This window comes from Stegostoma tigrinum, chromosome 12, assembly GCF_030684315.1.
Source record: "Stegostoma tigrinum isolate sSteTig4 chromosome 12, sSteTig4.hap1, whole genome shotgun sequence".
Taxonomy (NCBI): Eukaryota; Metazoa; Chordata; class Chondrichthyes; order Orectolobiformes; family Stegostomatidae; genus Stegostoma; species Stegostoma tigrinum.
The window spans coordinates 64,640,851-64,655,830 of NC_081365.1; the positions used below are offsets into that span (position 1 = coordinate 64,640,851).

At 39.5% G+C, this 14,980-nt stretch overlaps 1 protein-coding gene across 2 annotated transcripts in view; it reads left to right on the forward strand.

The window, feature by feature from the left end:
• Positions 1–14,980, forward strand: part of ofd1 (OFD1 centriole and centriolar satellite protein) — a 77,728-nt gene that overhangs the window by 33,967 nt on the left and 28,781 nt on the right. For both annotated transcript variants that reach the window (XM_048540255.2, XM_059650377.1), the window contains exons 13-16: positions 1,292–1,481; positions 3,060–3,190; positions 5,195–5,306; positions 7,268–7,888. In XM_048540255.2, the coding sequence (XP_048396212.1) occupies positions 1,292–1,481; positions 3,060–3,190; positions 5,195–5,306; positions 7,268–7,888 (1,054 nt within the window). The remainder of the gene's footprint in view (positions 1–1,291; positions 1,482–3,059; positions 3,191–5,194; positions 5,307–7,267; positions 7,889–14,980) is intronic.

A 14,980-nucleotide genomic window follows, 5' to 3' on the forward strand; every position in this document is an offset into this window, starting at 1 on the left:
CACAATGATTAAAACTGTTTTCTTGCCTTTGATACCTCCCTTTCTACCCCTAAATTTGTAGCTCCCCTTTCCACCTACCTTATCCTGACGACTCTGGCTACTCATTATTAAAACTGTTTGCCTTCTTATTATACCTCCAACCACAGGCTGTTTTTCTCTCACATTTGCTGCTGATAGGTTCACTAGTTTTTAAGAAAAAATTATTTACTTGTGGGATATTAGTGTCGCCGCTTAGGCCAGCATTTATTGCCTAGGGGACATTTAAGGATTAACCATATTGCTGTGGATCTTGAGTCACTGGTAAGGCCAGACCAGATTAAAATGCAGATTTCCAACCCTAAAGGATATTCATGAATCAGATTGTTATAAAACCTATCAACACTGATTCCATGGTTGCTATTAGGTTAGCTTTTACTCCAGATTCTTACTAAATTAAAGCTATCTGTGGTTTCAAATTAATTCAAACACATGCCCAGAAGATGAGATAATGGGAACTGCAGACGCTGGAGAATCCAAGACAACAAAATGTGAGGCTGGATGAACACAGCAGGCCAAGCAGCATCTCAGGAGCACAAAAGCTGACGTTTCGGGCCTAGACCCTTCATCTGATGAAGGTTCTAGGCCCGAAACATCAGCTTTTGTGCTCCTGAGATGCTGCTTGGCCTGCTGTGTTCATCCAGCCTCACATTTTGTTATCCCAGAAGATGAGCCTGGAGTTTTTGGATTATTAGTCCAGTGACATTACCACAGCGCTACTGCTTCCCCTAATTGAGATGAATTGTAACAAAAACAAATTTGCTGCAAAAGCTCAGCAGGCTTGGCAGCACCTGTGAAGGAAAGAACAGGGTTAACATGTGGGGTCTGCTGACCCTTCCTCCAGAACGGGTTAACTCTGCTCTTTTCCTTCACAGATGCTGCCAGACCTGCTGAGCTATTCCAAGAACATTGTTTTCGTTCCTGATTTACAGCATCCACAGTTCTTTTGGCTTTTATTGCGATGAGTTGCAATTTTGGTGTTTTAGGTTTTTACTTCTCATTAAGTTTTTGTCAAAAATTCATTTTCTGTGTTATTCATCCTTGTACTAACATATTAAGTTTTAAAACTATGTGTCTTCTCTTCAATTAAAATTTGTATGTTCTTCTACATGAAATGTTTTGACAATCTGTTAACTAGATTTACTAACTATACCAATGAATCATGGAAAATCTAGCTCTCAAATTGCATTATAATGTAATCCATCTGAAAATTGATCCAGATAATAGTTATTTATTAGACTGTCATATTACACAGGTGGAAATGAATGCAGCTACAGCCCAAGTTTGTTTGTTAATGAAACAAAATGAGCTGTTGAATGAAAAGCTCAAGGAAGTAGCAGACTATACTACGTTAAAGACAGAAAATGTACGGCTTCAGACTGAGATTAACATGCTGACAAAACAGCTTGATGAAGCTCATCGTGAAAATCAGAAACTGCTTGAAAGTTAGTGTGTTTTGTTTCTATGAAATAGATTGCTGTTACATGCACATTGCAAAGTAATTAATTACATTTAGATGGTCAACAATATTAAATGTTCTTTGGGTGGGATGGGGTTTTGGGAGACAAGTGTGCTGTATATTGGCCCAGATTGATCTTACACTGCCTGTTTTACAGATGCTAAGTGGTCACACAGGTGGCCAATTGCAGGAAGTGCATGCCCAAAAGTTGAGAATGTACTTCTTGTCATATTGGATTGGGCTGCCCCAAAACATCCAGGGCACACATTAACATTATTTATTGATGCTTTTTAAAGGGATCATGCACTGGTACCAGGTTCCTTGATGATCTGTCATTTCAAGCAATTGGCTAACTTATGGGCATTTTTTGTTAGTTTATTGTCTAGCTCTGGGGACTTGCCTCATGGAAAATTGTTCTGATGTTGTATTATTTTTGTTTACATATAAATGGTTTGCAGTCATGGGTGGTCTGGTAGAACTACCTTTGGGCTGTGTGACATGGGGGAGCAGCGAGGGAGACACCAAACAATAGTATGGCATTCCTCTCATTTCAAGATAGAGATATTTCAAGATTATGCTCTGTTTTAAAGAAATAAATCTGTTATTTCTGTTGGGCAAATATGGTCACTGTTCAAATTCAAAGTATCAAAGGAACAGTGCTATATACTCCCTGGTGCACTATGCATAATTCAAAGCTAATTTTGCAACAAAGTATTTTGATCCTATTAAGCGTATTTAAATTTTGAAATACTTGGAGAACGTTTGGGTTTATTCCACTCAACCATGTAGGTTTTGTCAAAAATCAAATAATCAGTACAGGGATCACATTTAGAATGTGGTCCTATGATTAAATTGCTTTCCAGGCTACTTCAGAGGGAAGCTAAGATTCAACCAGTTGATGTGGGACTGGAATCGTGTAGAAAACATTATCCCTAAATGGCATTATTTAACCCATTGGGCTTTTTAAAACAATCTGACAGCTTTGTGATCACATATACTGGTACCTTTTTTTTATTTCCAGATTTTTTTTTAAAGATTGAATTAAAATTCTACAATTGCGTGGATATGAACTCTCATTATCTGGGCTGTTAGACCACGCCTTTGGATCACTCATCCAGTAACCTAACTACAAGTTTAGAAGATAAAGACCAACATGGGTTATTGCAAAATGACTTGTTTCCCTGTTGGAATTCCATGTAATTCTTGTTTTGTACGTTGAACAACGTAGAAAGCACTAAAAAAGAGGGTTGTGTGTGGATTTTCCAGAGAGTGAGGGCTGAGGATAATGGATAATTAACGGGGTTAAAGTGTAAATTTTTCTTTCCTGTCTCTCAACCAAAAATGTATGAGTTCAAATTTGGCTGTTACTAATAAATTCCTCAAGAATGATTCAAGAATACTATTGACATAACATCATAAACTGTGAATTTTTTTTATTCCAGTGGTTTAGTACAGCAAGAACTGCAAATGTAAAAATACTTTAAAATCCCAACCAGATAAAAGTTGAAATATATAAGTATTAATGAAAACTGACAGAATCAAAATTCCTAAATTGCATTTGCAGCGCTGAATCAACCTTCTGCTGCACAATTAACTCTTCAAACTGAATTGAAGAAAGCAGAATATTCAAGAAAGCTTGACCAAGATGAATATCAAAACCAAAAACAGATTCTGGAACAACAGCTACAGAATGAGGTAGAGGACAACCTGAAATATTAGCATACTGTTTATTATAGTCTTCATAATAACAATCATCTGAAAATAATTTTCTCTTGCATCTGTTAGGTCCAAAGAATAATGCCTTCAGGGACACTATACGTGACAGGACTGCAATTCCTGGATGGAAATTGTTCTTTAATATGGCATGGGGGTTTGAGAGACACTTACCATATGTTGGCCCAGATATTTGCTCATAGTATACCTGTTTTAGAAGCACTAAGTGGGCACACAAATATCAGTTATAGGACATGCGTGCCCATAAGTTGAAAGTGCACTTGCTGCCATATTGGATTGGGCTGCCCTATGAAATAGATGGAATATGTTAACATTATTTGTCATTGCTTTTTAAAGGAATCATGCACTAGTGTCAGGTTAGTTGATGGTCTGTCATTTCAGGGTGCTGGTGAACATATGGGCATATTTTAGTTTGTTGGCTAGCTCTGGTGACTTACTTCTGGCTTCTTAGAACATTGTTCTGATGTTGTACTATTTTTGATTGCATATAAATGATTTGCAGCCATGTGTAGTCTGGTTAAATACCTTTGGGCCTGTGTGACAAGAGGGAAGCCACCAAGGAGACACCAGACAGTAGTAGCAGCTGCAATAAGAAGGAAGTAGAGGAGAGCATAATGCAGGAAACTATACCACTGTGTGTATTCTATACAAACATTTCAATGCAGTCACTTCACAAAGGAGGCTGTCACTGAACGTTGTTGTTTGCAGCAGGCAGAACTTGAAACTCAGACCAGAGCTTGGGAGCTTTTTTTCATCCCCGACCAGCTGGGGTGCTTGATGTTTTGCATTTGAAAATGCCTTAACATTGCTGGGTGTGGAAGGTTTGATTAATGAAGGAAGGCTGGGACTATTTTCCACTGGAGTGCAGAATGTTAAGAGGTCACCTTGTAGAAGTTTATAAAATCACGAGGGGTATTGATAGGGTTAATACTAGGTACCTTTCCCTAGGATAGGGGATTTTAAGGGATCATTTTTAAAGTGAGAGGAGAGAGATTTAGAAAAGACATGAGGGACAATTCTTTTACACGGAGGGTGGTTCACATGTGGAATGAACTTCCTAAGGAAGTGGTGGATGTGAGTATGTTTACAACATTTAAAAGACGCTGAGATAAGCACATGAATAGGAAAAGTTGGCAAGGATGTGGGCCAAGTGCAGACAGGTGGACTAGTTTAGTTTGGGATTATGGTCAGTATGGATTAGTTGGACCAAAGGGTCTGTTTCCATTCTGTATGGCTCTATGTCTTTGGTGTCATTGCTCTGAGTTTGATTTTCAGCAGCATCTTGCTAAACGTCACCAAAACAGCAAACTGATTTAGATGCTGTTTGCTTTATCCTTGCAATTCTTTAAATGTTCTTTGAATATATGATGACCTCCCTTCAGCTGGTAGTATGTAGTCTCCTTTGTTAGTTGTACATTCATCATCCTAAAGTCACACTCCACCCATCAATGCTATGATTTCTTGACAATAGTTTCCACACTATTGACCTGCACCTTCCCTTCCTCTTGAAATATTTTCTGTTGTTGTCTTACAAAATGGATATATAAATGAGAGATGTGTTAAAAGCATGGGATCACCTTGTTTCAGGTGTAGCACTGTTCTGAATAGGCACTTGAAATCCAATTTTAGCTTGACCTGATCAGGCAGAGAGACGATAACCTCAAAATTGTGTAGGTGTACTTATTATTCCAGTTTCATCATATTTAAAGGGGCTCACATCAGATATTTATATTGCATATTGACAAGTGATATTGCGTTTAAATTTGGCTTTTGACAAAATAGAGCATTTAATGTGGCTTTGGTTGAATAAATCAATTGAGCTCAGGTAACTGAAATAAGAACTATTTTTAATTGTACAATATGGATAATAGGAGGAATACAGGAGAAATGAAAGAAGGTATTCACTGAGTTGTCTTCTAGTAAGTATTTGTAATCATGATTTTTGTCTGACCTTTCTTGCTGCAGATGGAACGGTATGCAAGGGTGAGAAGCCAACTTGTAGACTATGAGGATCAAACCAGAAGGCTGAATGGAAAGATTGATGATTTGAAACTTCAGCTGCGACAAACACAGTTGGGTATGCTGCTTTCAACAGCACTTCAGATTCGTCAACTTGACAAATTCTACCTTGTATATTGGCCTTTGTAAATTGTCACTTTAGTAAGTCTATTGATAGTTGCTTGGACTCTTGCATGGTGCCTCAGTTTATAGCACTGCTGCCTTACAGTGCCAAGGACCTTGGTTCGATTCCAGTCTCGGGTTACTGTATGTGTGGAGTTTGCATGTTCTCCCTGTGCATGCATGGGTTTCCTTCAGGTGCTCTGGTTTCCTCCCACCATCCAAAAATGTGCAGGTTAAGTGGATTGACCATGCTAAGTAGCCCATAGTGTCCAGGGATGTGCAGGTTAGGTGGGTTAGCCATGGGAAATGTTAGGCTATAGGGATAGGTTTGTGGGACGGATCTGACCAGGATGCTCTTCAGAGACTCATTGTGGACTCGATGGCCTGAGTGGCCTGTTTACACACTGTAGAGATTCTGAGATTCTATTATTCATTCTGAAGTGATCAATTGACAACAGCTGTTTGATTAGTAAAGAACAAACAGGGTTATAATGCAATGCAGTATTCAAATTGAGACTTTTTTTTATAAAACTTAATTTATGGGATGATTATCGTGATTTTTAATGTAATTTGTTTTCTGTATGAAGGAGTCAGTTAGCTCATTTAGTTGGATGTCTGGTTTGCAAGACAGAGTTATGCTGACAGCGTGAGTGCAATTGCCCTGTCAGGTGTGGTTACCATGAAGACCTGCCTTCTCAACCTCACTTGAGGCATGTTGACTTCAGGTTAAACCGCTACTTGATGTCTCTCGTTAGTGAGAGTACAGTCCTATTGTATTCTAGGATTTTGGCTATTTTACCCTTATCTGTGTACAAGAATACCAGTTTTGACTACTGTGTCTCTGGACAGCTTCCCTAGAAGAAATTTGCTAACCAGGGCTGGCTAGAAACTCCCTCAGCAGCTATAAAATGCTGTGTGCCTGCTAAACAGGTTATTGTAGTTTATAGTACTTAAACCCCAATGTTGGAGGATGCACAAGCCTCTGGAGGAGCTAACCATTGCGATTGACAAGTGGTTTCAGCTGCATCAAAGCTCAGTAGTGGTCCCTTGCTGGGATTGCAAGCAAACCCATGAAACAGGGCTGTGGACAACAGATGCAGGTTCAAGGGGAGATCTCAGGATTGGGTCACATGGTGCTGGCTTTCTCCCGAAGGGCAAGGGGCACCCTCCAATCTAATATCCACCTACCCTTCTTTCCTGCCTCTATGATGTAAATGAGCTTGTGAATGGGCAGGCAAGTAATGGGCTGGGCATTCAACCTGTATTATATGACCTCATACTGAAAATATTGGTCAGAGGCATATAATATCCAGTCTAGGTTTGGTTCTGTTCATTGCATATCGATCATTCAGTCATAATGCCAGGGGGAATGATGCCCATATTTGCAGCCAAGATTAAAATAAAAGGCATGGTAACTAATCCTGAGGCTCAACTAAACTACATGGGAATACTGACAAGATGTTAGAATGAGTGAGAAAACATGGCAACTATAAATAATTACCGAAAATAAATGGCATATTTTGTTAACTTTGTTTAAAAAGAAAGCAAGTAACAATTATACTGTAGTGAAAGACTTAATAATGTGGGGGAACAAAGAATTTCGACGGGTCAAGCTCATAAGAATTTGTTTTAACTCACTTTGGGTCCTGCTGGTGAGGGAGATAAACACCAATACATTCATTCGGTTTAGAAGTCTACTTCTGTGCTGTAACTTCTGTATAAATCCATTTTTCCAAACGTTGTAAAGACTAACATTGCAAATGTGTAATGTTTTACAGTGTAATTTAAAGCTTGTTAAATTATTACCTACTTGTTCACAAAGGTACCTATAATTCAGTAGTTTTAGGGTTATTCTCTTACCACAGTTGTTTCTTATTGTACTTTTTGCTTCCCCCTTTGTTTTGCCTGACCTTGCAGCTTTAGAGAATGAAGTCTACCGCAATCCAAAACCATCTCTAATTGATCGGTCAATCATTGACCTCACTGCTGACAGACTTGCACCACATGATACTTATATAGATGTTGGTTTACTTGGCAGTCGAGTAGCACCTGAAGATCGTCTGTTCCATCCAACGTCTGCAATGTGTGCTAATTACTGCAAGTTAACTGAAAAAACCTGTTCTTCACCAGATTCAGACCAGGATTTTGTAGCAGGAGCAAAGGCTCGAATAAGAGAGCTGGAAAAAGAGTCTGAGAACCTAGAGGAAGCCTACAGAAACTACCAAAATAGAATTATTCGGACCGCCATTCAGAAAAGTTCAGAAACTCAAGCTTTTTCTCCAATGTCAGTTAACAATATTCTCAGTAGAATTCCATCCACCCACCAGCATAGAGTAACATTTGCAGACAACGCCTTTACTTCTCAACAGCTACAGTTTACGACAAGAGCTCAAATACATGAGGAAAATCACAGACAAATAACTAAAATTGAAGATCACCAAACTCCTGCTGTATCTCAATTTACATCTCCAAGACACTGTTCTTCAACACCTGTCAAGCATAAACTTAAATATGATCAGTGTAGTAGAACGTCAGAAGGTAGGATTTTTCATAATCTGTAAAATAGAATTTGATCATCACTGAGTAATATATACCAAGAAGCCTCAGTGGTATTTGTGTGACAAATTTCAAATTTATTTTTTGAGTAAGTGTAAGACATTGTGACAGAGCTATAAATACAGTGTAGAGAATGGAAGCGGGAGAAGTTGCTCCAAATGGAATGATTTAATCAACGAACTTAATGAATTACTTAATATTCACTCTCCATGCTACTTACCACAGATGCATTTATGGCTAACTATTTTTAGACTTGTTGCACCAGTGGTTCTGTTTTTATTGTCCTGTTAACGTTGTAATTATGTAATGCTGAATGTCAGTACAGCTTTCTGAAAGATACTTCTCAATTCCACTTCCTTTCTCTAGTTCAGAAATTAGGTAAGCAGTTATTAGATAGTAGAGTGATGATAAAGAAGGCAATTGTGAGGTAAAGAGAATAACTGGATTGACACCAATTAAACTGATTTCAGTTGGGCCTCTTACAAATGAGGGAAGTGAGAAAATGTCTTGTGTCAGTCCCGAATGGATTTTGAGCACTGAAGGGGCCTTGAACAGCCCACTCACCAAATCTAGTGGTCTGTATTGTGCATCTGTCCAATTTATGCATATCAGTGATATTATTCCCAGATTCAAGTCCATCAGAAGCCATTTATAAGATCATTAATATATTCATGAATATTACAAGCCAAATCAACCTGTCAAGGCTCACAGCTGCGATATCCTCAATCTTCCAATTCCATGATGTAATTTAATTTTACATGTTCAGAAATGTTTATCCTTAATACCCTGGCTGAGAAATTATTTGAAATAATTTTCAGACTTGAAGTAAAAGACTTTGACCTAATGTTTATTTCAAAAGGGAGTAGTTTTCTTTGATCCTATTTTGCTGGTTTATTTTTAAATAGTGGTGTTTGTAGCCAATGTAACCACTAGGTGGAGCAACATGCAATTATATGTGAAATTAGGAACAAAAACCAAGTTGCTGGAAAAGCTCAACAGGTCTGGCAGCATCTGTGGAGGAGAAAACAGAGTTAAAGTTTTGGGTCTGGGAAGGGTCACCGGACCCGAAATGTTAACTCTGTTTTCTCCTCCACAGATGCTGCCAGACCTGCTGAGCTTTTCCAGCAACTTTGTTTTTGTTCCTGATTTACAGCATCCACAGATCTTTTGGTTTTTGTGAAATTAGGAAGTTGTTTTCTGGGTGCTTTCATGAAAAAAAGCCGGAATGAATGGGCCTGATGAGATCTTAAAGGAAGGTTTGTTCAGTGTCAGTGCTTAGTCGCTACAAGGTTACTGAGGTGTTATTAGGGGAGCACTTTTGGGGCTAGTGACCATAATTCTATTAATTTTAAAATAGTGATGGAAAAGGATAGATTGGATCTAAAAGTTTAAGTTCTAAATTAGAGGAAGGCCAATTTTGACAGTTTTGGACAAGAACTTTCGAAGGTTAACTGGGGGCAGATGTTTGGAAGTAAAGGATCGTCAAGAAAAAGTGAAGCCTTTAAAAATGAGATAGTGAGAGTCCAGAGACAGTGTGTTTCTGTTAGGGTGAAGGGTAGGGCTGGAAGGTGTACAGAATGTTGGATGACTAGAGAAATTGAGGTTTTGGTCAAGACTAAGAAGGAAGCATATGTCAGATATAGACAATGGGGATCAAGTGAATCCCTAGAAGACTATAAAGGCAGTAGGAGTATACTTAAGAGGGAAATCAGGAAGGAAAAAAGGGAACATGAGATACCTTTTTCAAATAGGGTTAAGGAGAACCCAGCGGGATTCTACTAATACATTAAGGACAAAAGAGCAACTAAGGCGAGAACAGGGTCACTTAAAGATCAGCAAGGCTGCTTATCCGTGATACCACAGAAGATGGAAGAGATACAAAATGAGTATTTTGTGTCAGTGTTTACTGCGGAGAAGGATATGGAGAACATGGGGAAATAAATGGCGACATCCTGAAAAATGTCCATATTACAGAGGAGGTAGTGCTGGAAGTCTTTATAGGCGGATAAATCCCCGGGACCTGATCAGGTGTACCTTAACAACTGTGTAGGAAGCTAGGGAAGTGACTGCTGGGCCCCTTGCTGAGACATTTGTATCATCGATGGCCATAGGCAAGGTGCTGGAAGCCTGGAGGTTGGCTAATGCAATGCCACTATTTAAGAAAGGTGGTATGAAAAAGCCAGGGAACTATAGACAGGTGGGCAAGTTGTTGGAGGGAATCCTGAGAGACAGGAATTACGTCTATTTGGAGAGGCAAGGACTGATTAGGGATAGTCAACATTGCTTTGTGTGTGGGAAATCGTGTCTCACTAATTTAGTTGACTTTTTCGAAGAATTAATGAAGAGGATTCCTGAGGGCAGAGTGGTGGATATGATTTACGTGAATTTCAATAAGGCATTTCACAAGGTTCCTCGTGGTTGACTGGTTGGCAAAGTTAGATCACGCGGAATACGGGGAGAACTAGCCATTTGGATACGGAACTGGCTTGAAAGTAGATGACAGAGGATGGTCGTGGAGGGTTGCTTTTCAGACTGGAGGCCTGTGACCAGCCGTATGCCCCCAGGATTGGTGCTGGGTACACTGTTATTTGTCATTTAAGTAAGTGATTTGAATATAAATATAGTAGATACTGTTAATAAGGTTGCAAATGACGCTAAAATTGGAGGTGTAGTGGACAGCAAAGAAGGTTACCTCAGAGTACAACAGGACCTTGGTCAGATGGGCCAATGGGCCGAGGAGTGGCAGACGGAGTTTAATTTAGATAAATGTGAGGTGTTACATTTTGGGAAAGCAAATCATAGTGGGAGTTATACACATTATGATAAGATCCTGGAGAGTGTTGCTGAACAAAGACACCTTGGAGTGCAGGTTCATAGTTCCTTGAAGGTGGAGTCACAGGTGGTCAGGATAATGAAGAAAGGTGTTTCAGAGATAGTAGGAACTGCAGATGCTGGAGAATCTGTGATAACAAGGTGTAGAGCCAGATGAACACAGCAGGCCAAGAAGCATCAGAGGAGCAGGAAGGCCGACATTTCAGGCCTGGACTCTTTCTGAAGAAGGGTCTAGGCCCGAAACGTCGACCTTCCTGCTGCTCTGATGCTGCTTGGCCTGCTGTGTTCATCTATCTTAGTGAAGAAAGGTGTTTCGTATGGGACAAAAACAGAAGTTGCTGGAAGCTCAGCAGATCTGGCAGCATCTGTGAAGAAGAAAATCAAAGTTAGTGTTTTGAGATCTGCGTTCTGAGGAAGTGCCACTGGATCTGAAATGTTAACTCTGCTGCCAGACTTGCTGAGCTTCCAACAACTTCTGTTTTTGTTCCTGATTTACAACATCTGCAGTTCTTTTTTTCATAAGGTGTTTGGTATGCTTGCCTTTATTGGAAAATGCATTGGGTATAGGAGTAGGGAGGTCATGTTGCAGCTGTACAGGTCATTGGCTACGCCACTATTAGAAAAGTGCATGCAATCCTGGTCTCGCTGTTGTAGGAAGGATGCTGTGAAACTTGAAAGGGTTCAGAAAAGATTTACAAGGATGTTGCCAGGATTGGAGCATTTGAGCTATAGGTGGAGGCTGAAAAGGTGGTGCAATTTTCCTTGGAGCATCGGAGGCTGAGGGGTGACCTTCTTGAGCGTTTAGAAGGTGAGAGGGGAAAGATTTAAAAGGGAGCTAAGGGGCAACTTTTTCATGTAGAGGATATTGCGAGTATCAGGGTGGTGAAGGCTGGTTCAGTTACAACATTTAAAAGGCATCTGGATGCTTTTATGAATAGGAAGGGTTTAGAGGGATATGGACCAAATGCTGCCAAATGGGAATAGATTAATTTAAGATATCTGATTGGCATGGCTAAGTTGGACCGAAGGATCTCTTGCTGTGTTGTACAACTCTGACTATAACAGCTCCCAACAAGCTTCAGATAGGTTTGCATCCAAAATGCAGTTGCATTGAATTTCAGAACAAAAAGAAAATATGTTTTATTGTGTTTTCGACACCTGGCAGAGCGCATTGTAAGAGAAAACTGCAGTTGTGCATCCAGATACCTGTTTATTACCACTCTTCCTTTTCACTTTGCAACTGCATTGTCGCTGGACCTGTGCAGATGAATCATGGTGGCCATTTTAATAGTGGAGACCTAACTTGGCATTAGTAATACACAATCCGACTTTAAATAACATTCTGATCTTTCAGAAGTGTTATAGTTGAGTTTAATTCTTTCACAATGTAAGTGTGGTGATCTGAAACACATTTTGTTATACGATAGAAATCTAGTTCTGAAAATAGGTCATAAATGAGACTTTTAAAACATTATCTGTAATAAGACTTGACTGTTGAACAAACTTATTTATTCCAGTTTGATTAAGTATGGTTATTCATACAAAGCACTTCAAAAACAAAATGCTGAAAATGCATAGCTGGAAGGTAGCATCTGTGACAAGAAAAACAATGTTAACACTTGAGAGCAGTAACTTTTTGTCAGAACTGTTTGTGACGAAGTGAAAGAGACAGGCCACTGTTAGGAAAGGTTGATTCTGGTGCTAAGGCACAATGCATTCAAAGCCAAAAGAAATGATGGTGAAAGAGAAAAGGAGATAGATGTGGAAGAAATCTACATTGGAACAGCAGAACCAGCACCAACAGCTGTCATCCTAAACAATGGGAGCATCTGATCTGGGATGTTGAACATAGATTCCACATGTTGACTATTATAGAGTCATACAGCGTGGAAACAGGCCCTTAGGCCAATTCAACCATGCCGACCAGGTTTCCCAATTTGTTGTGTTTGGCCGATATCCCTCTAAACTTTTCCTATCCAGGTGTCTTTCAAATGTTGTAATTGTACTCACCTCTACCTTTTCCTCTGGCAGCTTGTTTCATTTACACACCACCCTCTGTGTGGAAAAAGTTGCCCTCAGGTGCCTTTTAAATTTTTCTCCTCTCACCTTAAACCCTCTGGTTTTAGACTCCCCTCCCCTGGGGAAAATATCTTGGCTATTCACCTTATCTATGCCAGTCATGATTTTGTGAACCTCTTTATAATCACCCCTCAGCCTCCTATGCTGCAGGGGAAAAAAGTTGCAGCCTCTCTTTATAACTCAAACTCTTCCACCTTGGTTACATCTACTGTGTCTTTTTAAAAATTCCTTCCTGCAGTCCTCTGGGACCTCTCCTGTGATTAAAAAGGACACAAAGATTTTGTACCAGGCCTCAGCAATTTCCTCCCTTGCCGTCCTCAGTAATCTGGTATAGTTCCCGTCAGGTCCTGGGGGACATGCTTACCTTAATGCTCTTCAAAACACCCACCATCTTTTTATATTGACGTGCTCCAGGATGTCAACGTACCCCACCCAAGACTCATCATCCACATGTCCTTTTCCTTTTGTGAATACCAATGCAAAGTATTTTTTAAGAACACCACCCATATCCATCGGCTCAATGCATAAACTTCCTGTTTGTGCTTGAATGGACCTATCCTTTCCCTAGCTACTCTTTTGCTCTTATATCTGTATTAAAAAGTCTTGGGATTTTCCTTAATCCTGTTTGCTGAGGTCATTTCACGGTACTTTTAGCCCTCCTAACTCCAACTTTAAGTTGTTCCTGCGTTCTTTATATTCCTCGATCACCCTGTACTTGCAGTTTCCTAAACGTTGCATGCATTTGTTTTTTCATTCTGTCTAAGCTTATAATTTCTCTTGCCATCCAAGGTTCCCAAATCTTGCCATCCTTATTCTTCACTTTCACAGGAAGATGCTGGTCCTGAACGCTAATCAACTGGCCTTTAAAAGATTCTCACATAACAGATGTAGATTTACATTCAAGCTGCAGCTGAAAATCTACATTGCCCAGTTCCTGCCGAATTTTGCCACAGTTAGATTTCCCCAATTTCATTCTTTCACCTGGGGGCTATTCTTATCCTTATCCTTAAGTAACTTAAAACTTACGGAATTATGGTCACTGGTCCCAAAATGCTCCCCATTAAAGAAAGCTTTGATCGCCTGGGCAGGCTCATTCCCCAGTACCAGCTCCAATGTGATCTCTTCCCTTGTTGGACTATTTACATTTTGCTTCAAGAAGCTCTCCTGGACACACCTAACAAATTCTACACCCCCACCTCTACTGGTCTCTCCCTTAGCTTAGCATGACAATACATCTCACTTAGCTCAAACTGCATGCTTATATAGTTGCCCTTATTTAAGTTTAAGGTACTAGTCTTGGAACTGGTCTTTCCCACTCTCACAAAATAAAGTTCAGTCATATAGTGATTGCTGCAACCCGAGTGTGCCTTTGAGGTATTTATTTAATCTTGTTACACTACACAATGTCAATTTGAATATAATCTCTGGTTGATTCTGGATAGCATGCAAAACATGTGACAATAATAAATCAAATCAAATCAAATTTCAGAACGTGCTGTTCTAAGAAAATATCTTGAGAGCATTCCTTGAACTTCTCAACAAGCCTAGTTTTCCAGTAAATTAAAGCAACTTTTGTTTTATTTCTATCCTTTTCTCACAAGTACTCAATATTGCTTCTTGAAAGTTTCTTTTGCATGATAGTTACCTATAGGGGACCTGTAGCACTCCCACTAGTGACCTCTTTCATCCCACTTTTCAATTCCACCCAAAATGATTTCTACATCCTGATTTACTGAACCAAGGTCATTTCCAACTGCTCACAAATGCCATTCTTGATTAACTCCACGTTCTTCTTGAATATCCTATATTTCTTAAATGTTCAGGAGCGAATCCTTGACAACCTGCAGCCACATCTGTGAATGCTATCAGGTTATATTTATTTACATCAGAGTGTATCAGCAACTTGTTTTAATCTGTTATTCAGTTCCAGGGTTTCATATTTTTTTTAATAACTAACCTTGATGGTTGGCATATTTTTATTTTTTTTCTTTCCATTCCTTCCTGCCATTGTCTGACTCTCACTTTTATTATGTTCCTCTCTCCCATTGTCTCTACTCTTTGATATATCGCATCCTTCCACATTTGATCTCTTGCCCCACTATTTAGTTTCAAACCTCTTTTACTTCCCGAGTTATGAAGTTTGCAAGAATACCGGTTCCAGCA